This window comes from Anser anser, assembly GCF_964211835.1.
Source record: "Anser anser genome assembly, chromosome: Z".
Taxonomy (NCBI): domain Eukaryota; kingdom Metazoa; phylum Chordata; class Aves; order Anseriformes; family Anatidae; genus Anser; species Anser anser.
The window spans coordinates 53,321,431-53,347,253 of record NC_139723.1 but is presented as its reverse complement, the minus strand read 5'-3'; the positions used below and the strand labels follow the sequence as shown (position 1 = coordinate 53,347,253).

Genomic DNA, 25,823 nt, shown 5'->3' with positions numbered 1-25,823 from the left:
TACTAACATTCAATAAGCAAAGGACAAAAAGGCCATGGCATTTAATCTGTGATTATCAGTACCTGATGTAAATATATAAACTATATCCTTTATTCTAACTTGAAACGGACTTTGTCCCTTGTTAGTGTTAGGCGGCCCTTGATAATCCTTACTAGAAAACTAACATTTGTTGTTGCAGGAGGCTCTACATGGTAAACAAAAAATTCAAAACTCTCTGCAATGGGAAATATAGGTCTGGTTTGAAGATAGGCCAAATCCAGACTGTTCTGTAGCTAAATATCCTGAGGGAGCAGAAATTCCTGCTTTAAGGGCAGCCTGCTTGACAGGCTGCACGTCATTTCCGAAACACAGACTTTGGAGGTTTGGAGCCATATCCCCAAAGCCTTCAGGCCTCTAGCTCCCCATCTGCCTGCCTGGGGCTGGAAGACTGCCAGGAGGATGCAGGCCATGACAACACTCTGGGGCAGGTCATCAGCTGAAAAATGGGGATCCCAAGGGACAAGTTCCCTGCTAAAATGTCCAGGAGGTTCAGCTCAGTCACAGTCAGCTGCCTATCTGAAAATGGTCTGCCAGGCAATTTCTGACCAGGCCTAATTCATTTATGAATTCTAGTTTTGGAAAGTAAAGGAGATTAGTGTATACCTCATAAAAAGTTGAATTAGGGCTGAGCAATAGAGTATTTTTAACTGAAAAGAAGAGAATCGTCAAACTGAAAGACTATCCCCGGTGAGTCAAGGAGGTGTCAACCTTGTGGACTCTTGTGAAAGAGCTGATTTCAGAGGGGTGTTTGACAGGCAGCTGCACCAGGGAAGGGTAAAGCAAAGCATCTGGGGTGGATACCATGGTGGACAGTGGCCAGCAGAGATGTGTAAATATCAGGGCTCCCTGGCGAACATCTTGAAGTAGGTTGTGAAAAACAAAACGAGCATGTTCTCCCTCTTTCTTTTCCAGTATTCTCCTTATACGGAACTAACAACCCTCTTTTATGTATTTTTAATATTGAGCAACATTCAACATATCTTTCACTAAAAATGCTTTTATTAAACATTCTGATAGTGACCCACATGGAAACATCTGTGTTGACATTAATCTCTGACTAATTACGGAATCTTCTCCTTATCAGTCACAGATTAGCTCTTTTGATCACTTTTGGATCATTTTGTCTGATCTCAGCCCTGTGCCAGAGACAGTAACACGTGGCTTACTTGCTCAGCACTGGTTTCTCATCATTAACTGGGATGACCTTTACTGAAATGGTTCTGAGGACTTTATGCTTCCCATCTGAGAGCTGGATTTTAAAGCTGTCAGTGAGGTTTTCAGAATTGTCATGCATGTACATCAGCTTCATTCCTATAGAGGGGGGAAAAAAAGGGGGGGGGGGGGGGAGACAGAGAGTAAGAGAGAAAGGAAAAGAACAAATAAATCCAAAGTGACCTTGGTGAGCTGCTGCCATTCATTAATTTAACAATGTAGTAGTGACTCAAAAACTGACCAGCCTGACCAGCCTGAAGGAGCTACCCACTTCACAAAACGGGTCTCTGTCAGTCTGGAAGAAGATATATTTCTTCTCCTCTCCCCCTTCTGATTCATTTTAACAGGGACCACAGAAAGGGTGAGACCATTGATAATACTTTCTGTACCTCAAATAATCCTCAGGGAGCTTTAAGGTTTCAGAGAGAAAAGCTGGACTTGTGGTTATGGCTATGGCCATGGGCAATCAGAAGATCTGTGCTGGAGATGGCTGATAACAGATAATGGTAAGCTATAGAGCCTGATTTCATACCCTTATCATTTATGGCTCTGTTGAACCCCATAATAAATATATATGACTAAATATGACTTCTTATAATCAGACAGCATGTTTTTAAATTAGTCTCTCTCTCTTCTAGATGCTGTCAAACATCTTGAAATGTGTTTATTGATACGTTTCAATACTCCCTTTATTTTTTTTCAGGGCAGATGGCCTCTCTAGTCATATTACTACCCCTTCTGACAGGTAGGCCTCTCAGGGTGAGTTTACTGACAGTTCCTCAAATCATTAGATAACATTAGTATTAAATAGGTTGATTTCTATTCTTAAGAATTAGCTTGAAAGTGCACCTAAGGCAAATGAATAAATAAGTGATGAAGGTTTCTTACAGTGCCACTTTGTCTGCTATGAGTTATTAAAGGAATGAAAGACCAATGTCAGAAGAACTTTGCACCTACCATTCTTCAGTAGGTCCATAGAAAAGTCATGAACAAGCAACCCATGGCTGTGGTTGTGAATTAACTGTTTGTAATGTAGAGTATCATGGCCATGAACTCCATTAATGAGGAAACCATGCAAGGGCTTCTGCACAACCCCAAATACCAAGTGGTCTTGAGGCACATCCAGATCAATTGCATTGATAACAGAGAGATCCAGCTCTTTCATCTCACCCTCTTGAACCTGACAATAAAAGAAAAAAATGTCAAATTCTTATACATAAAAAGAAGCTGTAGCACACTTTTCTAAGTAGGCCTTTTTAATCTAGGAGTCTTTGTTTCCTCGACTCCTTTCCCAGTAGTTCTTGAGCAAAGCTAGTGATTTCAACCAAGTTTAAGAGGCATAGAGTAGTAAGTGGTTACAGTGATGAAAAGGTGAGATAAGGAATTCATATCTGCCCCTATTAATAGAAAAGCTTTTATGTAAGTAAAGATCATGTTAAGCATTAGTGAACGCAGAGAGAAGAAAGCCTTAAAACACATAAATGTGTATGTATATATGATATACATATGCATATGTTTATGATATAAAAATACGTACAATATAAAACTGTGTGTGTGAATACACATTTATACATATGTCTATGCATGTATATGTATAAATCTATAAACATGCATACACTTTTTTCTTTACAGTAAGATAAAATCATGCTTCCCTGGCATGGTTGTCACAGATGTATTATTTATATTAAAAACACAGCCTCCAGAGAAGGGAGAGGTTCTGTCAGGAACAAATACTACTCTGCAAAAAATTCTGAAAGACTCATGTGTAATCAGAAGAAGCATAAAGATCCTTCTGCTGTCTGAATGACTTATTTCTTTGAGACCTCATTTACTTTACTTCAAGTTACCAAACAGCTGTGCACAGCTCCAGGCTCATTGAAGCTGTGTCTTACAGGTTTACATAGGATTTAACTAAGGTGTTTCCTGAACTAGGCTGAATTGCACAAGAGAAGGGAAAGATGCAAAGGAATATATGTCAGAACAATGTTCTGATTTATATTAAAGGGTGTTTTCTTTAAAAAGTAGTTCTATGGCAGGCATTTTGCTTCTTTCCTTACAGTGATGTTTCTTGCTATGAATTCTGGGACTTCATCATTGGTTGGGCTAATCAACACAAAAAATGGGGTCTCTGCTGAGCGATGCAGCCCATCGGTGACATAAAGTACAAAGCGGTCTGTCGTTGGCTCCATTTGCATGTGCCTGGCTTGTACATAGTTTATGTTCAGGGCTTTCAGGTGCTTCAGCTGAAATGAAGCTAGAAATGTTAAAGAGATGATGAGTTAGTGCAATCTGTCTTCTGTCCACTGGTCTGACATACCATAAACAAATCTGAAACTGTGTCCTTCTTCAAAGAACAAATCACTTAGATTTTGTGAGTTCTCAGACATTTTCTTGGCTGCCTTACTGAGTACTGAGGGAAAAGACACAGAAAGGCCCTCCCCTCTAACACTGTGCAAATCCCACTTTCAGACCTCAAGGCAGGGAGGGAAGGCACTTCCCTGTTCCCATGATGCTCAAGTGAGAGGACTGATGAGAGAAGAGGAGCTGTTAATCCTTCTCTTCCACTACTCACAAACCAGCTTTGGTGACTGATCATTCACAGGAAAAAGTCACTGGGATGCGAAAGCCACCGTGCACATTTCCACAGGAGTCTGCTGGACGTATGCCCTTCTCTACTGTGCCACTCTGTCCGTCTCAGTGTAGACTGCAGAATGGCCCCAGATAACAAGACCTAGAAAACATCTGGGGCCTAAGTAATTACGTTGATTGCTTTTAACTTGGCAGACCAAGAAACTGGGGACCAAAAGGCTCAGCAATGCTGGGTGTCCAGCTGAAGACACTAGTAAGCATTACCAGTACATGCACAGCACAGTTTATTCTGCAGAAGTCGAAACTGCCTTGCAGTATTTGAAGGCAGACAAGGCAAAAGACTGAAGTCAACTACCATCTCTATCACTTTTGCAGCTTTGCCTTGGAGAGTAACGCAGGATCCAGATTTTTCATATCCTCTGCTACAGCATTTTATTGACAGAAGTGAAGAGAGGCTGGGGGAAGCTTGCTTGGGAGAGTGAAGGCACAGAAAGCAGATTAATATTTCTTACTGCCACCTCTGCTGGATTGCAGCTGGAATGCATAACACAAGAGATGGCTTGTGCACTCCTAGTGCCAGTTGTTCACATTTGCATAGCTGCAGTCTCTCTTTGAATTCCCCCTACACAGTCCTACCGCTCTTAATTTGCCAGCTACTGCTTTCCCCAATAAGCCCACACTAATGCACACACCTGCAGCTACCTCTCCACAGCCCACCACATGGCCCTCTCTGTGTTTCATCTGCTCTATTACTTCATGTTGTGTAGACTTACCTATGCTTATACCGATGTTGCTCTTCTCAAACCCAGGAGAAGGCAGTATATTTTCAATGTAACCAAACTGGGGAGGAGAAACCAAGACAAACTCTAAGTCATCAGCAGTGGTGTCAGGGTCAGTGGCAAGCAAATGGTTAATGGTAAGGGCTGCTGAGGAGCCCTCCTCCACCACAAACTTTGCACCTGCACACAAACAATATGATAACCATTACTGCTTATTTAGTTCAGCTTACTATTGTTTTTGGTAACAAGAATGGAAATAATAACTAAGGAGGAAATGACAATAAATTCAGAGTTACTGAGGGCATTGTTTTGCTTTGGGGATTTTTGCTTACACCATCAACTTTCCCCATCATATAAGTAGAGGGGAAGGGTATCACAAAATCATTTTACTGGTAAGTTATTAAGTATGGTTTATGTGCTGCTCAAAATCACTTGTTACCTCTGTTTGTCAGAGCATTAATTACATGATAGCTGTTACGAATTGCTCATAATGAACAATTTTTCATGCATCACTGCTTAATTTCTCTGCTGGGACAATGCTTCATTTCCAGAACATTGCTTGGGTGATAGCCTGTAAATTACAAAACTACTCATACATATGCTTAAATATTCTCTGGAATACATACATATACATGATGCCTACAAACAAATGACATTGAAAAAGAAAAAGACAAGCATATGGAAAGCACACCTTTAATACATATACTACAAACCTCATCCAAAGCCCTGTGATTCAATGGAAATTTCACATAGTGGCTAGTTGTTGCATTAAATGTTTGTTATCAACGCTATTTCCTTTTCAGCTGAGAATTTCTGATCCTGAAAACTACTAGAGAAAGAGTGGCTTCTCATCTATTCATTTCATTAGTTACATATATGGACTAGATTTGTTTCTATTCACTAACAGAATTAAATATAGATAATAAAATATTCCCTTCCTTGATACCTATATACCCATATAAACTAAATTTCTGTTGCATACTTAACACACAAAGGTATATAGATACTTATGGGTATGTTTTTGCATTGTATAAACATGACAATTGCTTGGACCTAAGTTCTGGGATGAGATGTTGCTCAGTTTTACCCAGACATAGTTTACATGTACAACAATATACATGTGTAGATGGATAGGAGCAGATCTGAGCACCCTACTTTCTAGCCACATGATTTAAATATGCGGCTGAAGAGCCACAAGTGATTACTCATACTTGCACCTGCAACTGCATTTGAGGGTTGCACTGTACTAGTAAAAGAAAAAAAAATAAAATAACAAATTCAATCTAAAACTTCTGCATGTTGATCTCAGCTGACTCTTTCTGGTGCTTAAAGAAAAAAAAAAAAGAAAAGAAAAAAAAAAACCTGAGTCTTTAGCTGTTACATTACTGCATAGCCCACAATGTAATAATATGCTATAGTGAGAGGAAGCTTTCACCAGTTGCAATGGATGGTGGCTGGTTGTCCACTGGGAGTATAGTGATGTTAAGGTCATATACTGGGAATGGATCATGGAGTGGAACTGGGGGAGGAAGAGGTCTATCGTAACAGCAGTCTTTCACATCTGGGCCAGCTTCACCATCAGAAACAATAAAGGTTAAGATCTCAAAGGAAGGAGTCAGGCCAATCTCCCCACCTGGAAAACACATTGCAGGTAAGAAGAAATGTTTTACTGTAAGGAACCAAAACTTCACAAAGAGGCTTGGATCCTGCAAGGAGAGACTCCAGTATTTGAAATCAAAAGATGAAGACAGAGCAAAAGAACAACAAAAAAATGCCAGTAAAATAACTAGAATTCTTAATTTGGGCTGTTTGGTCCAAGGTTTGGTTTGGTATTTTTAAATAATTTTAATCAGATTACTTCTCTTCTAGAATAAAAAGCTGTAGACAAGTGTACAACTAAGTTAATATTACTGCTTTAATGTTATAATTTAATATTTTAATATTATAATTATAATTTAGTGTTATAATTGTAATATTCTTTCAATAATATAATATTCAATTGTAATAAAATTGCTAATAGTCCTCATGATTCTGTTCTGCTTGTACTGAAGCATGTTCAAAATGTTCTTTTGTGCAGAAAGGATTTTTTTCAAGCTGTGGGCTGATGTTGAATGTCACACAACAGGCCACAACTGCCACCCCTCACAAGAAGCATCTGAGGGTGAGTGCAGTCCCTTTCTCAGCAGCCCTGGCAGCCTGCGTCCAGTGCTGCTGCAAGTTGCTGCTGCTGCACTGCCTGAGAAGGAAAGGCAGTGACTCCCTGCCTCCCTTGCAACAGCTACTGGAAGCACATCTAACATGTAGAAAATTGGGAATGGCAAATACAGGTGACTTCACTCTTGAAAGTCAGCTTCTGCCCTTTATTGCCCCTGCAAAACACTACTATTAAAATTGCATTCACAGTATCTTTAGGATAGCACACAAAAGTTTGTTATGGGTGGCCATAACCAAGTACTTCCTTCTCTTCTTAAATGCCAGCTGTTCATTTTAGACAGCGCCAAGCCTGAAAATATCACATAAATTCCCCACGCTAGCACAAAATTACAGACTAATTACACATAAAACTGGAGCCTTTTGGAAAAAAAAAATTAAAGCTGTCATCAGAGATGCAGAAAACCTCTTTCATGCTAATAAAAGGACCAAATTAAGTAGGAGAGGGAGCTAACCAGCCGTTGATTTCCATGAGTAATTAAAAAAATGTATTTGGGGATTTTAAAGATAAAGCCACAGAATGACATCTTTCACCACATTCTCTTGAAGAAAATCTGAAAATATTTTACCTTGTGGTACAGATAAACTGTAAACTTTCCAAAAGTGGGTACCTATCTAAATTGGAGAGGCAAGTGGCTAGTACCTCAGGTTGTAAGCAGTTCTCTGTTAAAACTCTGCATCGTCATTTACAGCATTACATTACTTTATCTAAACATGACTAAGAAAAAAGTCAAAAATATTTTAGTGTCATAAAACAAATAAAAAGATTCTATTTAGCTTCTATTTTAATATTAATATTGTTAAAAATAATTTTAAAAACAATATTGTATCTGCAGCAGTGAAAGATATTCTCCAGGATTATGTTGCTCTACTCTAATTTTAATTTCCAACAGTGATTTGGAGAACACATTAAAACATTTGATAGTAGTACATCATCAGCCCTGTTTCAAAGGCAGCTTAGTTTTCTCACTAGTCACAACATGTGGTTTCTCAGCAGCTCCTGCTGAGCTTCTGGGAAGATTTTATGGATTTAGGTTAAGATTTTCTGCCAAAACTATCTGACCACCTCCCAGTCTCACTTACCAGCATGCTTATATGTGACTAAACCAGAGATGACATCAGCCTGGGAGAAATGCTCCACAGCTACGCCAGCTTTCCTCACCACCCCATGGTAGGGCTGGCGAACCAGCATAAATATCAGTTTCATGTCATCACTGTCTGCGTCTGTGGCATAAATGTACTCGGAGGAGAGGACCACTTCTTCGCCCTCTGGGCAGTGTACCACAGGGACGAGGCCTGTTCGTAAAACGGGTGGCTCATCATTCACAGGCAACACCTAATCAGAAAGAGAATTTAAGATCTTTTATTCTTCATTTCAATCAAAGCCTGTTGTTTTAAATGCATTGCTTTCCAAACCAAACCATCAGCATAGTGTCACGGTCAGAGTACACTGAGCTCTCTGTGAACAAGACTGAACACAGCTGAATTAGGTCCACTGTTAAAATACAGAGATGAAAGTAAACCAAACTAAGTAGACTGTGTAGAGGAAATGGAACACATATTGCTTCTGTCTTTACTTGCTCAATGATAAGGATGAAAACTTTGCTTAGAAGGGTCAACTGCATAGCTTTAGATTGACTGCACATCATTGGCAGTCATATTTATAGTTTGAGAAAGAAAACTCACCTCCCCATGTTTAATTACAGAGAGAACAGTTACAGACAGAAGAGCCCAAGCTAGAGCAAGCACAAATACCTTTCAGCCAGTATGAGCAAAATTTGCTTTCATATTTGTCAAATTAACCCAAAAGCTAGGGTGAAAAAGGAAACCTAAAAAGTCCATTATCTCCCAGTTTCCAAGGTGTCCTGGTCAAAGGGGTATTCCATACCATCTGGCGTCATGCTAAACAATATATAGGGGTGGCTGGCCGGGGTGGGGGGCCGGCTACTCAGGGATAGGCTGGGCATCGGTCAAGCGGGTGGTGAGAAATTGCATTGTGTATCACTTGTTTCGTACACATTATTAGTAGTAGTACTATTATCATTATTATTATCATTGTTATTATTATTTCCCTGTCTTAATAAACTGTCTTTATCTCAACTCACAGGCTTCACTTTCCCGTTTCTCTCCCCCATCCCAGAGAGGGAGGGGGGAGGGTGAGCGAACGGCTGTGTGGTGTTTAGCTGCCGGCCGGGTTAAACCACAACACATGGGAATATGAAGATTTTCAAAAGTTAAGCTTTGCAGTCTTCTGCATGGGCAAATGCTCTCAGAAGTATGCAACACACTGACCTTGACCTGCAGGATGAACTCTACGGAGTGGACGCCGTCTGTGGCTGCAAAGAGGATTTCATCAGTAAGTGTCTCAGAGCCATCATGCCGATACCTGTGAGAAAAAGGAGCCACACTAATTTCACACAGAAAAAGAAGTTGTGCTTTCTGGTCATGCCAGACAGTGTGTATCCTTCCCCAGATAGAAAGCGAATCCTTGTGCAAGGGTTCCTATCAAAGACTCACAGTTCTAAATCACAGTATGTTCATAAGGCTTATGGGGTCTCCTGTGTGAAGAACACCCCTCAGATAAGGCAGATATCAACTAGGAAAAAAGTTTCACTGAATCTTTGTTACTTGTGTTCTGGCTGCTTGTGAGCTGTCTATTAAACTTGCTTTGTTTCTCTCTGCAGTAGGTGCCCTCTTTGACTAACAGATGGTAACAAAGTCAGGGATCTCTAATTCTGCACGCATGTAGAAAGTCAGCATCCTGTTCTCACCCCAGATACAGCAGCAAAATTTGCATCTTCAGATTAATCAGTTTCAATACAAACTTTCTTCTAAGTTTGATAAATACCCAACTTCATTAAAAAAAAAAAATCTGATAACCATTGCATTCTTCACAGGAACTACATGGCTGCATGGCTACCTCCTCGCCTGCATGAGGCAATGCTTTCTAGGAAAACTTATTTACATCAGACGTGGTCTCTAGCTCCGTTTACTGGCCACACTTCTGCTTAGTTTCCACAGTGACCTTTGTGGTCCTCTGAGGCTCAGGTGGTAGTTTTGGCCTGGAGCAATATTGCCAGAGCCTGCTGCAGTGAGAACTTCTTGCTGTAGCCTCTGCGCCTCACACTTCTTCACTGCAAGGGTCTCACTCATCCAGCTGGGACAGTCAGCCACCACAAGAGGAAAAGCAGCCACTCTTCTAACCTGACTGCCAGGGTATGCAGGTGCCCACAGGAAAACCTGTCACCTTCGCTCATGGGAACACCATCCAGCTCCACCACCCCATGCTGAGGCTGTCGCTGCAGGAGGAGGAAGAGATGCTCCTGTTTTGTGTCCACATCAGAGATGAGAACGTGTCCCTCTGTGACAGGGCTCAGGCCACCCTCTTCCACTCTTAAGTGGCTTGTAAAAACCTATATGGAGGAGAAATGCTTAACTGATATTTCCTACTTCATGTCCAAACATACACTGAACAGAGCGATTTCAATTTGCTCTAGTATTAAGACATGTGACACCTTAAAAATCAAAACACCAAAGGCTTTAATCTTTTCTAATGCATCAAGAAAACCTAAAGAATGTACTAACTGTATGCCTTAATATGTAAAGCCAAGTCCTGATCCCATTCAGGGAGGCTCTTGACCTTCAAAAGCAAATAGGTAACAATGCAGAATAGGGATTTAGGAGTTGTGGTTGCAGCCCTCAGTTTATTCACCATAAAAAATAAAATAAAATAAAATAAAATAAAATAAAATATAAAATAAAATAAATTAAATAAAATAAAATAATAAAATAAAATAAAATAAAATAAAATAAAATAAAATAAAATAAAATAAAATAAAATAAAATAAAATAAAACAAACAATCAAACAACAAACAAACAAACAAACAAAACAGGCAGATCAGGACATCTCTCTATATTTCTTTATTCTACCCAAAGCCATTTCCAATTACTTCCACCTCCACCTCCCCATTGCCCTACCTCTGGGGCTTGGTTGTCCACAGGAAGAATTGTAATATTGAAGCAGATCCCATATAAAGTGCCACCGTGCTGATTGCTGACAGAAAAAACAAACTGCACTTGCTGAGGTTCAGGACCAATGTCCTGAAGTGGGGGCATGTAAGCAACTTTCATGTAGTTGACAGCATGCTGCAAAAAGTGAAGAGAGGTGCATGTAAGAAGATAATACGGGAGTATCTCATCCCCTCATTAGATGTTATCTGAACTCACAAAATTAATTCCAGGAACAGTGCTCACAGTCTTTAGCTACTGACAATACTGTGACTAAGTGTATCTTTACAGAATCACAGAATGGATGAGGCTGGAAGGGACCTCTGAAGATCACCTAGTCCAACCCCAAAGCCAAGCAGGGTCACCCAGAGCACATTGCACAGGATGGCATCCAGGAGGGTTTTGAATATCTCCAGAGAAGGAGACCCCACAACCTCTCTGGGCAGCCTGTGCCAGTGCTCCGTCAGGTTCAAACACTCAAAACTCTTGTAGCAAATAACACCGTCATATAAAGTAAGTGATTACAGAGGCAATGGCTTTACCTTCTTGATGGAAAATGAGCCTTTTAAAAATGCTGGTCCCTGAGCCTTTTCCACACTGTGACTTAAAAAAAAATATCTAAACATAACTTTTATTACAATATCTTCCAGAGCAGATGAATTTGCCCTCACCCATACGAATAAACTGCACATCCTGCCTCCACAGGTAAGTGCAGGCAGGTGAAAGAGCCTAGAACAATCAACAAAATTTTTCATTCAAACACATATATTAGGCCTGGGATTAAGGAACTCTAGGCTCACAGTTCTCATCGTGTTATTACAATGGTCACCATTGTGCAGCCTTAAGCATACAGCAGGGTACGAAACAGGGTGCTTTAATAATATTCTTAACAAAGGCTTCTGTCAAACTACACAACAAAATCCTGAAAAAGAACACATAGGCCTGTTCCAGCTTGGCACACAGCTATCAGTGGAGACACTGAGAAGAAACAGGGAAATGTCAGGGCCCCATTTCCACATTTTGTGCACTTTTTCTTCATATCAGCATTATGCTGCAACCAAATACAGCCTACCTGTCAGCAACTGCAGCCCTTGTTGGTTTCACAGAATCACAGAATCATCTAGGTTGGAAGAGACCTCCAAGATCACCGAGTCCAATTTCAGAGGGAGAGTTATGTTTGCATACTCCAGAAATGAAGCATGATGGAAATTAATTTTTAAAAACTGAGTTGAATTAGGAAGCAATTGAATTAGCTCTTCTAAAACAGTGTTCATGTGATAAAACTGCACCTTATTTTTCACTGCTTGTTTTCCTGTCGGGAATAAGCTATATGCTTAGGACTGTTCTTAAAAGTGCTTGGTACTGATTATAGTACCAGCTAACACAACAAACCTGAGTAAATGACCTCAGTGCAAGAGCAGTAGGATCCTTGACCATTTTGGGGATGGTGTCCACCATAAACAGCTTCCCAGCATCTGAGTAGCTGTACAAAAATATGCATGTTACATCCTGGTTAACAATATTAAAGAACAGGTTAGAAAAAAAAAAAAAAGTCACATAGCTAAGTCTTGCCTTTCAAATTAGCTTTGCACTCCCAACTGCACTGAAAGGAAAAACATTTTTCTTTCTTCTGTCCCTATTATCAATTCAAATTTTATCATAGAAGACTGACCAAAAGAAATATCTTTTGGGATGATCAAAAAAATCATCGCATACCTCACAAGCAAGCTCTGGGTTTTCTACTAGTGTGTCTCTGCACATCGCAGGTACCAGTTTCAGTGCAACTGTGTCCATTTACACCACGTGCAATGCTAGCCCATCATATTCTTTTTACTTACACAACTGCATCTGTCTGTATATAAAAAGGAAGGTATTTCTTCCTATAAACTGCCAGAGTCAACTAGTTTTCAGCCAGACATCTTTCCAATGGAGACAACAGCAGTAACTAACAAACTGGATAATTATGTACCTCATCAGCTGAACAGGGAAACTGCCTAAACACCCTGCTTCCTCAGCTACATACTGATTCTCTGTATTTTCAGGTTAGAGTTGAAAATGTTGATTTTCAGCTTAAACTATATGGTGTCTGGAGTTTGAAATTTTCTGTTTAGTAGATTGTTGCCAATGCTATCATGAATTTACCAAACAGTGAAGCAGCATCAGACATGTAAATTGCTATTACACCTGCTTGTCGCATGTCCCTGTTGTCCCCTGCAGCCTGTCTTGACTGCAATTCTGCTCCATAGGTTCCTGGTCCAGGAGCTCACAGTGCCATATATTGCCTAGAAAAAGCTGTAGCACCTCATCTTCTCAGGCTGGGACAGCACAGGTCAGAACCAGTCTATCCATTAGGAGAGTTTCTGTGACTTGTAATACAGTATCCCAAGGGCCAGTGTAAAGTGAAAACCCAACCAAAGGAAAGAAAAGATTTCAGGTGCATTTCTTCTACTTTCTTGTGCATGCTATTGCCACTGATTTTGCTCTCATTCCATGAGGCTTTTCCCTGACCCACCTGGAAGGTACGAGTCCACACCTACCCATGCATGCAAGAGAAAAATGGGGAAGTGGTTATGGTGTATGTGAGTTCCCTGTCTTGCTCTTCCACATCTATGAAGTGAAGATGTTTCTTAGTGAGGTGAGCAACCTCTGTCTCCTTAACAACCAGGTGACGGGTCACTCCTGGGGCTTCTCTGGGTAGCTGATCATCCACAGGGATAATTTGTACCATCATCACCTAGAATCAGAAGTTGGTAAAATCAGCAGCCACTCCTCTTGATGAGAGACTGTCCAAGCAACTGTTTGCACACAAGCATATACAGAAATAACTGGATCACTGGAATATATAACAGTTAATTGCAGAGCCCATAAATGTCAACAGCATCCCTTTAAATAAAAATCAAAGTTAAATTCAGTATGTTTGACCTCTGAGTGGAATAGTCTGTTCTCTGTTGATTTCAGGAGTACTGTTTGTTGTTGTTGTTGTTGTTGCTGTTTTTGTACCATCCCCAAATCCAATATTTTCAGCATTTAATTTTATGATATGGGAAAAAGGTCACTGAGAATGGATGGTATTTTTCAGACAGAGAGAATTACCCTGTGAAAAGCAAGAACAGGAACTAGCCCTGAAGGATATGTGGTGATGACTATGGTGACAGCAAACAGAAAAGACCTATCCCAATTTGACTTGAACGTCTTGCAGAAGTTGTAAAATCATCACCTGTTTGAAGGAGAAATGGAGGGCCCTGCCAAAGATGTGTCAGTGTCGTACCTGTGGCTCCGAGAGATTGGGAGGGTCATGGCTATCACACAGCACGAACTCAAGCGAGTCTTCAAATACTTCTCCTCCCAAATGATGATAATAAATTATTCCATTAAACAGATCCCTCTGAAGAAAACTGCTGACAGGATATCCTGTTGAATTAAAGAATATGTCTTCTATTCAATAGTGTAAGACTTTAAACATTCATAAACACTATCCATTAGCTATTCAAGTAACTAGTGAAGCGTAATGACCCTTTTCTCACCCTAGGTAGGGCAAGGTCTTTAAAATGTTCTCTGATTGTCTTCCATGTTTCCTGAAGATCACCAACTTCTTTTCTTTGTCACTAAGCAATCATTTAAATAATGAAGCAATGTAGAAAATGGACCTGGAGCTCTAAGCAGAGGATAACAGAATGCACATGGCTGTCAGCCTCTCCATCTAACACGGGGGTTTCTGAGTTCAGTTCATCTAATAGCTCTGAACTTTTTAGGTATCCTTGCAGATAAAGTTACTCCTGACTGGCCCAAAACCTCTGGAGGAGAAAAAATAGAGTAGAGAAATAGGTGGAAGACTCAGGGCTAAATTGTGTTCGTATTTAAAATTGCACTTCAAAAGTGCAAACAGAGACCACCATTAATTAATTATTAGGATTTACACTATAATAACAGCACAACTTTTCCTGAGCCAAAGTAAGTCTAATTGTTACACATAAAGCAGTCTAAAAAGGAGTGGGAAAAGAAAACTGTGCTATTGTGGACGTGTTTCATTACCTATTAAGTTTGGCCCTGGTTTCTTCATGATTTCTCCAGCCTGTGGTGGCTTGGTAATGTTGAACACTATGTAGTCATCACTGGAATCCATGTCAGAAGCTTGAAGCATGGAGACCTGAATCAGGATCATCTGTCCCTCGTGAACCTCAATTATCACATTGCTGATCAGAAATGGAGGGCTGTCATCTTTAGGAAGGATATTGATTGGAAACTTATGGCGAATACTGTGGGAGCCATCAAAAATCCTAAACACCACAAAATCCTTAGTAGAATCACTGTCATCATGATGGTAGTAAACAACTCCAGCCTGAATGTCAGAGACTGTGAACATGAATCCTTTCCCTCCTGTCAAAGCAGTGGAAGAAAATGTATCAAAAATGTGTAATTCAGCCCAGAGGAGAATACTTCCACCAATATAAATGTTACAACGGTAAAGACAAGGAGAATACATTTCTAAACTTTCTATTAAAAAATAAAAAAATAAAAAATCACCTACTGGAATAGTTAAGAATGCAGAATTTACAACTGTGCTATCAGGCAAAATCCTGCAAATGTCCATTGCATTAAGATAATTGGAGGCAGCAGGGATTTTTAACTGTGACAGTTTGGATTTTAATTTCAACCAATCCTTTCTTATCAGAACATTTTGCTTTTATTTTATGAATCAAGGAGACCATGCTTTGTAATTACAGCTCAGCATTTCATTGCAAATAAAAATAACATATATAGTTCTTAGATCTGAAATTCTTAGACTTTTTATGCATATTCAGGTTACTGTCCATAAGGAGACTATTTTGCACCTCTGCTTCACTGGATGTGTTATACACACACAAATATTTCAGGCAGGTTAAAAGTTCTGTGAACTCCAGGCTGGTGCAGGACACAATGGTCTACCCAGGGCCTCCAAGGAAAATATTTTTGGCCCTCCATTCTGTGTGACCTCCGCAGAGGCACCCACAGCTGCAGGTACAGGTGCTTTCACACTTCTTCCTTAGTGCCTTACTTGAAGAGAATTATAGGCAGACTTTAGGATGCAGTCATAACTACATCCCCATCAAACAAAAGCCTGTTAAAGGTGACAGGAGGCAGGGAGAAACACCCTATATTCCTTTTCCTTTCAGGGCTTTCCTTTAGCCCTAGGACTGAGATTACCAGACCTATCACAAGAGCACTCTAACGTTGGGTTGATTCATTGCTCCCGCAGCCGGTGGGGTTCAGTGGGCACTGGCTCAGACCATCTTCCAGCAGCATTAAAGGAGTGACAGTGCAGCTGGAAGGCTAAACCTGGGGCCTTCCTTTAGTGTGTAAGCACCAGCTGGTGTTTGCCAGACCAGAAAGGCAACCACTAAAAATTGCAGTTACAGCTTCCTCCGCACGTGCCTACGCATAAATGACACAAAAACGAGAACCAGGCATGGTCACTGGTCACAGGGCGGCCTGAGGGAGGAAGAGCAGGCCCAGGGCGCTGCAGGCAGGGACACCACTGCCACCACCATAGGGGCCTGGGCTTGGGCCCTGCTTTCTGTCAAGGCTTGTCCCCTTCTTGCTGCCAAGGCTCGGCCAGCCTGGCAGCTCGACAAGCCTGGCTGTGTGGCCACCCCAGGCCACCTCCTGCCACAGCCTGTCTGGCACAGCTGGACATGGGGGCTCTGCCCGTAGGCTGGCAGGAGGCCGATCCCTTGAGGCCCGCAACTGCACAGCAGGGGTTTCCTGAGGGAAAATGTACTTCTCAACAGCTTCTGTTCCCAGCAAATTCCAAGCACCACCTTCCCCTTTTCTTTGAATGCTTGCTTTGAGTTTCTAGGCTGTACATTTTACTGAAAAATATTTAACTGTCAAAAAGCCAGCATTAAGAGTGGCAGCACCTTTCCACCCTGCTGACAGCAGAGTGATTTCTTTTACCTATATTCTTTCCCAAAGAGAGCAGTACTGAGATGACTCTTGAGATTTCAAAGAAAAAATAGTAATATGGAAAATGCAGCAGGCTAATGAATTAGAAGTGTAAATTAATTTCCACTTTTTAAATCAAACCTTTAAAGATGCTGTTAAACAACAAACCTATCCAAATGTTGTCTGTATTTGTCAACAAATCAAGACAATTCAGCATTCCTTAAGCATCCTCAGTACTTAAGAGGAAAATGTAGAAACCAAATTTGACCTAGGCCATGCCTGCTCTACAACAACATAGCTGATTTCTTTAAAATTTCAGCTCTGGGATTTAAATGAATGTTAAGAAAGTAAAAAGTTAGATTATGTTTTTGTTTGTTTGTTTGTTTGTTGTTTGTTCTGTTTTGTTTTGTTTTGTTTAACTGTAGTATTTATTGCACGGTTGCAATGGAGGAGGCCAATCAGCAGAGGGAGCTCAAGCCTGCCCAGAGGTGCAGCGCTGAGATGCCCAGAGCCGCGGGGCCGGGACAGGCCTGCACAGGGCCGTGCTGGACTCTTGCTCCTCGGTTCATTGCAGAGCCGGCTCCCCTCTGGCTCTGCTTTTCCTTTTCTTTCTGGAGGCGAGTGCTGCAGAAGCAGCACTCCCATATCCCTGGCTTTCCTGCTGTCTTTGAGCAGCACGGGGAAATGTCTGACTATGCTGGCATTTCTCTGGTTCTGTGGAGGGATCACAGCCATCAGGGAGCTCACCCATCCCTAGTGAGAACTGGCAGTAACAGTGCTGCTGCCTATGGTTACTCACATTACCTCACTTGAGCTGAATTCACCTACAGTGAAGAAAATAAGAACCAATTTCATTTTCAAATGAAAGTGGCATGTAGGCAAAATGCCAGACATACAAGTCTTTCCCACTTTATGATGGAGACAACATAAGTATACTATTTGCAAAAGTGTGTGAGCTATGCAACTGGCTTTCATTATGAACTTTTGAACTTTTGAAATTCTTCGTGTACATCCTGCTGTTCCCTTCTGCACCTTCATTCCCGTATAAATCTGTCTTTCATGCTGGCTGCCCTCAGCAGGGAGTGACATACAACAGACTCTGTCAGCATCTTCTTTACCACCACATTACCATAGCCAGTTGTCCCTAGAGAAGGTGTTTCCCGGCCCTCAAGTCTAAACAATGATTTACCTCTCACTGTGAGCCGCCCATGCTGTAAGCCGTCAACTGTGACCAAGCGAACATTTTGGATGTCATCGTTGTCTACAATTTGGAAGTGTTGCCATGTGATCGGTCGGGATTGTCCTTCCAGGAGGTTGAGGCCTGCAAAGACCAGTGTTATTTTACAAAGGCATCTGCAACATTCAAGGCTCTCAGTATCCCTTTCTGAATGTTTCTACAATTAGGAAAAAAAACCACATCTAGTCCCATCCATGTATCTGGCTGATACAGACATTTCAAGAGCAGCTTAAAAATTTTATATCAGCTTTTCTTCTGGTATCTTTACCTTAGTCAATTGCTTTTAAGGATTTTTATTTTTATTTTTATTTTTCAGAGAAATAACATATACTGGTTCCCAATTAGCCAACAGACTAGCTAGACAGATTTCTGGATGTTTGCACAAACTGTAGTATTGCACCTGAGATCTCACAATGTCTGAAACTGGGGACTCAGCTTTCTTAGTGATTCTGTATTTGAAAATACAGAATTTAGCCTTTTGTGGCTAAATATCGATGCAGATTTCACTGTGGATAGAAAAGCCTGTCCCTTCTCCAGTGGAGGTATTATAAACTTATTTGAATTAGCTTTAACCCTATTCTGTTTCCAGGCTTCAAACTGCTGATGGTGTATCATGCCCTGCTCTGCGTTTCCACATTGTAACCCAACACTGATGTCATGCACAAGTCACTCCTTGTGCACTGTACTGGGGACTTTTTTTTTTCCCTTGCTTTTTTTCTCTTCTCAAGTCCAGTTTGATATATCTATTCTATGTGCTCACTTTTTAGCACTGGTACTTTCTCATTCCACTTTTCATCAGTTCCCAGCCTTCCTTTTCCAGCCTCCTTTCTACTCCTTTACCATCTTATTTTCCATAGGGTTTTGAAAAAGAATATTCTTCTAGTTCCTGAATCCTCTTCTTCTAGTTATTCATTTTTCCAGACTTCTACTTAAAGCAATACCAACCAGCCTTGGCTTTTCTCACACTCCTCTCTATCCTACAACTCTTACTCTAATCACATATTTGTCTTTATTACTTATATTCTTTTATGTCCAGTGCATTGTTGACGAAAATGTTGTACACAGAAATCCTGATTTTCCTTTAACTCTTCTTAGTTCATTTTTTATCCCAGTTACAACTGAACATTTCTTTAAGTTTCTATAATATTTCCTCTCCAAAACAGATAAAGAAAAAAAAAAATAGATTTACACTTCTTCAGTTTCATGATCCTTAAACTCCAGGAGTAGGTGTGAATTTTAGAGCTCTGTCAAATGCCATGTCCAGGCTGTGAGCAATTCTGTAGAATAAACTGAGTAAAAGAAATCTCACCTGTATTCCATGAAACCCGGGGAGCATTTGTATCTGCTGTCCTGATAGAAAGATGCACTGTGATAGGTAAACTCCTTTCAAAATAGAAGTCATGAACCTCAACCTCTAGCTGTTGAAAAAACAAAGAGTGTATTGGACAAAAAAAAAAAAAAAAGAGCATGAAAACCAGCTGTACACCAAAACACATACCATACAGTGTGTTCTTATCTCAGCGATACATCCTAGGAGATTTTAACATCTGATAATAAAGTAACAAACAAAACTCAGTTTAGCTTGTAAAGAGTCTTTGAGATTCTGTACTAGATTAAGTATCTGTCTTCTGTGTTCTTGACAGCAAATGGAGGTAATCTGCAATGTGTAGAAATTGATGGGAAAGGTGAGCATTTTTATTGTTGGTTGGGGTGTAATTAATACTGCGATTAACACAAGACTTTTTGATAGCAATAATAAAGGGGAGAAGGGGCACTTCCCCCTTTATTGATATCTGTAGGAGGAAAAAAATATTTTGAAAAAAAGATATGTACTGGCACAAAAAAAAGGGATAAAAAAGGAAGTGAAAGGGAAGGGGAGGGGAGGGGAGGGGAGGGGAGGGGAGGGGAGGGGAGGGGAGGGGAGGGGAGGGGAGGGGAGGGGAGGGGAGGGAGGGAAGGGAAGGGAAGGGAAGGGAAGGGAAGGGAAGGGAAGGGAAGGGAAGGGAAGGGAAGGGAAGGGAAGGGAAGGGAAGGGAAGGGAAGGGAAGGGAAGGGAAGGGAAGGGAAGGGAAGGGAAGGGAAGGGAAGGGAAGGGAAGGGAAGGGAAGGGAAGGGAAGGGAAGGGAAGGGAAGGGAAGGGAAGGGAAGGGAAGGGAAGGGAAGGGAAGGGAAGGGAAGGGAAGGGAAGGGAAGGGAAGGGAAGGGAAGGGAAGGGAAGGGAAGGGAAGGGAAGGGAAGGGAAGGGAAGGGAAGGTCAAACCCTTCAATTGCCCAGAAATTCTTAAATCAGCAGTCAATGCCAAAAGTGGAATGGAGAAGAGGCACTTACATAGCAGAGAGTTTGGTAGGATGACTGCTACTCACACTAAGGAAACAGCAAAAAGGAAGTTCCTCTGACAGCTGAGGTTAAAAGAGGCAAACAGTCAGCATCAGGAACCAACATGTACTACTGCTGCTCTGCTTTCCAGTCCAGCCTTTCTCCAGCTTACCTTTCTCTGATTTTGCTTTTCTTCAGCTTCATTGCTTTAACACCAACTATTTTTTTTCTTAACTGTTTTGTCAGATTTAATTTCAGAATATTTATATTTTTCTTTAAATAATTTATCTTCCTCCCATTCTATGGCTATCGCTTATTTCTCAGAGTGCTGGCATACTACTGAATTCCACAAAATGTCCTGATTACTAAAAAATCACTGGACCCAAAATGGGAGGCATTCATCTTCATCACTCTCTGGCAGATCTGGAGGGTGAAACATTGCTAGCAGCAAACATGGGAAAGGTAGAAGTGGTGCTCAGTTCCTTCCCATAATACATAAATGTATTCCTGCAGCCTTGGTCTCACAGATTTACACTGTTTGGTTGTTTACTTACTACAGACCTGCAGATGCCAGATCAGAAGAAGAAGAAGAAGAAGAAGAAGAAAAGAAGAAGAAGAAGAAAAGAAGAAGAAGGAGAAGAAGAAGAAGAAGAAGAAGAAGAAGAAGAAGAAGAAGAAGAAGAAGAAGAAGAAGAAGAAGAAGAAGAAGAAGAAGGAGAAGAAGGAGAAGAAGGAGAAGAAGGAGAAGAAGGAGAAGAAGGAGAAGGAGAAGAAGGAGAAGAAACAAAAAGAAAATTGTTTTTAGATATTTTCAGACAGAAGGGATAAAAATCTTTGAGTTCAAAGAAATTACTAGAGTAGCGAGCAACAAAGACATGGTTTGTGTTAGACTGGTAAGCTAATGAATCATAGGTGAAAGTGGTAAAATATATAATCTCAGTTCCTGTATTGCATATAGTTAGAGAAACAGTATGTTTTGTTCTGAAAAAATATCCATTACAAATGAATGCATTTATTTATAGATCCACGAATTGCAAGGAGATGAAAAACAGCAAATGTTCATGTTTTACACTGTTACCTCATAACTCCTCCTCTCTGTGTGGCTGTTATTTGGAGGCTGATAAGCAATGAGCATTTCACTGAGATCTTTCCATGTGAAGGAGCCAACAGGTTTTGTGTGGTCTGATAAATGAGTGATGAAGCCCTGCAGAGGCGGCTTGGTAATGTTGAACACAAGCAGGGACTTTGGAGTTTCATTGTCTTCAGCATCAACCGTTGTGGTTGTAATGGAGGTTAAAATAAATTGGTCTACTTCCAGGAAGAACTTTGCCCCCAGAGCAGGTTTGGGAATTTGATTGGGAATAGCGCCTTTAATCTGAACAGGGAGCCAAGCATATTCAGTCTACAACAGGGAGAAAAAGGAGAACTGAAAGGACAAAGTGAAGCAAAAAACATAAATTCAATTTCCATTACCTTCACATAGCTAATTGGGGCACTTGTTAAAGCAATAAATTATTCTGAAAAGAATTTAAATATTTTCATGATAAAACGCCTGAAGTAAAATGTTTATACCTCACGAAAAGTCTTCCAGGTTCACTTGTCTTCGTTGTGGTTTTAATTTTGGGCTGAAACAACTTGCCTAATTTGATGTGAGTTTCATGAATAATTTTACCTGACAGAAACATGCACATGAGTCATTAATTATTATTAACTGAAAATGCTCACACAGCTCTTAGCTTATTAATTACTATATATGTTGAGAGCAGTGCACTTCATGCTCTGTAAAGGGGTGGAATTATGCCAGGATTAATTTTGCTTTCAGGCTAAACTGCGGATGACTGCCAGTAAACAGACAGAGGTGTTTCTCTGTAGCATAGGGACATAAAGATAATGCATGTAATTTGCCCAGCTGGCAACACTGTAAAAATAATTTAAAAAAAAAAAAATTTTTTTTTTTTTTTTGGAAACCAGGAAGACAGATATTGTAAGTTGCATAGAAGTCTACCTTGTGCAGAGTTTTGCTTCTGCTGTCTGTGAGATCCAACCTCACAGGAATATAATCAGTGTCCGGTGAGGGAGGGTCAAGGTGCTGATACCGAATCCCCATCCTCAGAAACTCTTCACAGCTCATTTTTGTGTTGTGGATGACTCCCACTCCCAGCATACAGCTCCCATTTCTGCACTGCTGGCCTGGGCTGTGCTCTGTAACCCAACAGAAGCCATAGTGAAAGTTAACTGAGCAGAAACCAATACAGGAAGCCTGTTCACTAGGCTAAACTAACCCCGATTTCCTGACCCAATTTATCCTACAGGATTTTGCTCTCAGCTGAGCTTTTCCAGCTCCAGACTCCCTTGGTCCTTGGCAAGATGCTTCCTCCAACAACTCCCTCTGCTGTTTCTACTGGGTTTTGGCACTCCCAAAGCCATCACATTGGTCTACAGGTCTCAGAGCCAAAACCAGATTCCTGTTAGGGGATTACTGACCATTTGTGAGCTGCATTTTGCCCCACACAAACTTCATGACCCTTTCAGTTTCCAAGATAGCTCAAGCTGTTTGTTAAACTTCACATGACCCACTCCTACCCAGCATGTCTGGAGCAAACAGCAAATGCAGTCTGCCAGGTCCCTTTGAACCTGCTAACATAAACGGCTAAAGCACTTCATACTGGGGCCAGGGAAGAAGCTCTGTGGCTGATCCCCACGAAGCTGTTCCTGCTGCACTTCCCCCGCGATGAGCTGGCCATGAGCAGGCAGGTGGGTTTCCGAAGAGGTTATGGAAATGGTACATTCCAGATTTATCTTCCTGTCGTAGTCAAAAGTGAGGACATTCTTGTCAATTGCCCCGGACAGACCATAGTACTCGGGCACCTCCAGGGCTCGGGAGCGCATTTTGATGATGTTACAGTCTGGCTCAAGTAACTGTACATGAAGGGTGAATGTTTCTACAAACGTTTCAGTTTCTGTAAACCTGCAGGTGATAGGAGGAAATGAATTATGCTTCATCCCATCTGTCACTCTCTGTGAATTTGACATTAGCCTCACTTTCTAAACTGAATTACTTGAACCCCTTTCATTCATGTGCTCTCAAATCCCAGATCTTCAGAGAACATGAGGTGTCCAACACAGCTGCCCACCTCTTCATGCTTGTAAAAAGGTTGTCAGTGAAGGAATAAGCTGTTTGTTGTTTATACCCAAGGGTCTGTGTCCCTGTCAGCAGCAAAGCACAGGACATGCCATGCTTTTAAAGTACTCATGCCACTTTCAATAACAAGAAGAATAATCACTGGCTTTCTGTAATGAACAAGCTGAATATAATATTTAGCAATACTAACAAACACATTTTCACAGTGTATCTGAAATAGGTCATGAAAAATGTTCCTGTAAACAGATGGTCAGCTGTTCATTAACGATGCTGCTGCTGAATCTATGTAGTTACCACGTGTACAGCAGAACCTGCTTTTACCCTGAAAAACGGACTGCTTGCTCTTCCTTACAAAATTGCATTCCTTGTAACAATAAAGTGTGATGATCCAGTGTGGTCCAGTGCTGCTTACCTGTACAGCTTGAGCATGACCATGTCTTCATCTAAAATTGGACAACCATTGTGGGTATATTTGACTTCATTAGGAAGGAAGTGGCAATCAAAAACCTATGGAGGAAGAACAGACAAGTACAACACTGTCAAGGAAGCTAACTTCACAACTTCTGTTGCTGTTCTTTCTGGCTATCAGGAATGCATCAGCCTAAGGAAATTTCTAATCTGTAGTTTATTTCTGTAAATAGGTATTTACCCATTCTTTGGTCTCCCAGAGAGATCCAGACCACCAAGAGCAATGTGGGGATGCTGGCGCTCTGCAGTTAGAAAGGCATATAAAGGTGATTTTCTCATGCCACCAAGTCCCTTCTCTCCCCTGCAGCTCAAGAGCAAGCTTAGCACACACTTATTCACCACCTCAGCCTGTGGGTGTATGGATACAGTTGTGCTCATAGGAAGGACTGCAACTGATCTGAACTGCCAACAGTTTCTGAAGGATAACATTGCATTTAATAGCTTTACAAGTTGCTTATGCTGTAGCTAGTTTAAACATTAAATCCTTTATATATATAGTATATATATATTGCTCTGGAGAGTTCTGATATGCCCATTCTTCACAAGAGAGATTTAGATTTTGGGGCATATGATTGATATGACCTCACATACGCCAGTTTGATATGATATGTTCTCACATATGCCAGTTTGAGTGTCTGGTAAGTTACATGCAGTTATAATTTTTAACTGAGTTTAATGACTGAAAGCTCCTAGCATTGATAAGATCATTTCCAAGTTATCCTTGTGATAAGAGGGAACCCTTACACATCCCATGCATAGTCAGAGGATAATCAATGTTTCATATCTACAGAAAGAACATATAAGTGTCAGCAACAGGGCAGAAGCTAATCATTTCTTGTGTGTTTCACTGCAGAGTTAAATGTGTTTTTGATTCAGTTTCTATGGGCAATATTCACACATGATTTTTTCCTCTGTGTACTAAAATAAAATCTGTTTAGCATTCACCAATAGTTCTGATGAGGTCATAACCAATCAGAATTAACACATGTGCAGTTGACTGGCAAGCAAGGGCTTTTTGCAGAAAGTAGTTATTTCATACTACCAGTCATTTCTTAAAATACAGTAAAAGAGTAAAGAAAATGGAGTGGATTGCCTTAATTAGCTACATCTCCCAGCCGCTCTGGAGGATGGTAAAATGGAAAGGGCTTTTTGGTGAGATTCTGAAACGCTGACTGTAAGTGTTGTAAACTGAGAAATTCTTTAGATGCTCTGAATTTCAATGTAAACATAAAGTAATACTCTCATTAGTAGTAGTGGTGGTGGTAGTAGTAGTAGTAGTAGTAGTAGTAGTAGTAGTAGAGCAAGATGGAAGTTCTAACGCTGTGTAATGGCTACACAGAAACAAAGGCCAGTAGTTCTTACGTCTTTCAGTGTAAACCAATGAAATATTTGGGATGCACTTCTGTTAATTGCACATTAGCAATCAGAAATTTAGAAATTAGAGTTCATCTAATGTCCCTTCATCACTTTCGTTATTATTGGAAGTGTCCATTTTCACTGAAGTTACTCTCAGAGGCTCAAGCTACGTGGTAATTGTTGCATATTTCTAGTGATTTTAAAATGTATTCCCTGCTTTTAACTTTTACCAAGAAGCAGATTGTACAAAATCATATTTTTTCAGTAAGTAATGAATTCGTTGTTTATCAGATACATATACATGGATTTACCACCCTATTCCAATTGGCTAAAATAATCTTGGAACAATCCACAATATATGGTGTTGCAGATAGTATGACTGATTTTTGTTTGATGAGGCTACTTAGGAAAAAAAGGACAAGGAAAGTTCATGAAAAAATGCTTCATATATAATCAATGCTTGAACTATGTTGTGTTTGTTCTGCTGTGTGTTGTTTTCACGTTTTAGAAATATATTTTGCTATTTTTCAGTATTCAGCAAA

The 25,823-nt window shown here is 40.6% G+C and overlaps 2 protein-coding genes across 18 annotated transcripts in view; one reads left to right on the top strand and one right to left on the bottom strand.

The window, feature by feature from the left end:
• FREM1 (FRAS1 related extracellular matrix 1) overlaps window positions 1-25,823 on the bottom strand; it is a 75,905-nt gene that overhangs the window by 30,761 nt on the left and 19,321 nt on the right. For 16 of the 17 annotated variants that reach the window (XR_014576455.1, XR_014576456.1, XR_014576457.1 and 13 more), the window contains exons 3-21: window positions 23,870-23,964; window positions 22,982-23,283; window positions 22,321-22,517; window positions 21,394-21,717; window positions 19,308-19,416; window positions 17,951-18,082; window positions 14,872-15,216; window positions 14,108-14,250; window positions 13,377-13,573; window positions 12,232-12,322; window positions 10,810-10,977; window positions 10,035-10,243; window positions 9,123-9,216; window positions 7,914-8,166; window positions 6,055-6,252; window positions 4,614-4,799; window positions 3,309-3,505; window positions 2,209-2,431; window positions 1,206-1,350 (exon numbers count right to left, since the gene is read on the bottom strand). Coding sequence is in view for 14 of the 17 variants with exons in the window: in XM_083816365.1 (XP_083672491.1) it covers window positions 1,206-1,350; window positions 2,209-2,431; window positions 3,309-3,505; window positions 4,614-4,799; window positions 6,055-6,252; window positions 7,914-8,166; window positions 9,123-9,216; window positions 10,035-10,243; window positions 10,810-10,977; window positions 12,232-12,322; window positions 13,377-13,573; window positions 14,108-14,250; window positions 14,872-15,216; window positions 17,951-18,082; window positions 19,308-19,416; window positions 21,394-21,717; window positions 22,321-22,517; window positions 22,982-23,283; window positions 23,870-23,964 (3,608 nt within the window). In the remaining 3 variants the exon portion in view is untranslated. Of the gene's footprint in view, window positions 1-1,205; window positions 1,351-2,208; window positions 2,432-3,308; window positions 3,506-4,613; window positions 4,800-6,054; window positions 6,253-7,913; window positions 8,167-9,122; window positions 9,217-10,034; window positions 10,244-10,809; window positions 10,978-12,231; window positions 12,323-13,376; window positions 13,574-14,107; window positions 14,251-14,871; window positions 15,217-17,950; window positions 18,083-19,307; window positions 19,417-19,496; window positions 19,776-21,393; window positions 21,718-22,320; window positions 22,518-22,981; window positions 23,284-23,869; window positions 23,965-25,823 lie in introns of those variants that run through there. The other variant, XM_083816361.1, reaches the window with a different exon arrangement.
• Window positions 20,183-21,386, top strand: LOC310889213 (uncharacterized protein). Its single transcript, XM_083816381.1, has one exon. The coding sequence runs from the start codon at window positions 20,883-20,885 to the stop codon at window positions 21,141-21,143; it is 261 nt and encodes an 86-aa protein (XP_083672507.1). The 5' UTR covers window positions 20,183-20,882; the 3' UTR covers window positions 21,144-21,386.

Coding starts and splice junctions, on each gene's coding strand:
- LOC310889213 (XM_083816381.1), top strand. CDS start 20,883: ATGCCAGATCAGAAGAAGAAGAAGAAGAAGAAGAAGAAAAGAAGAAGA.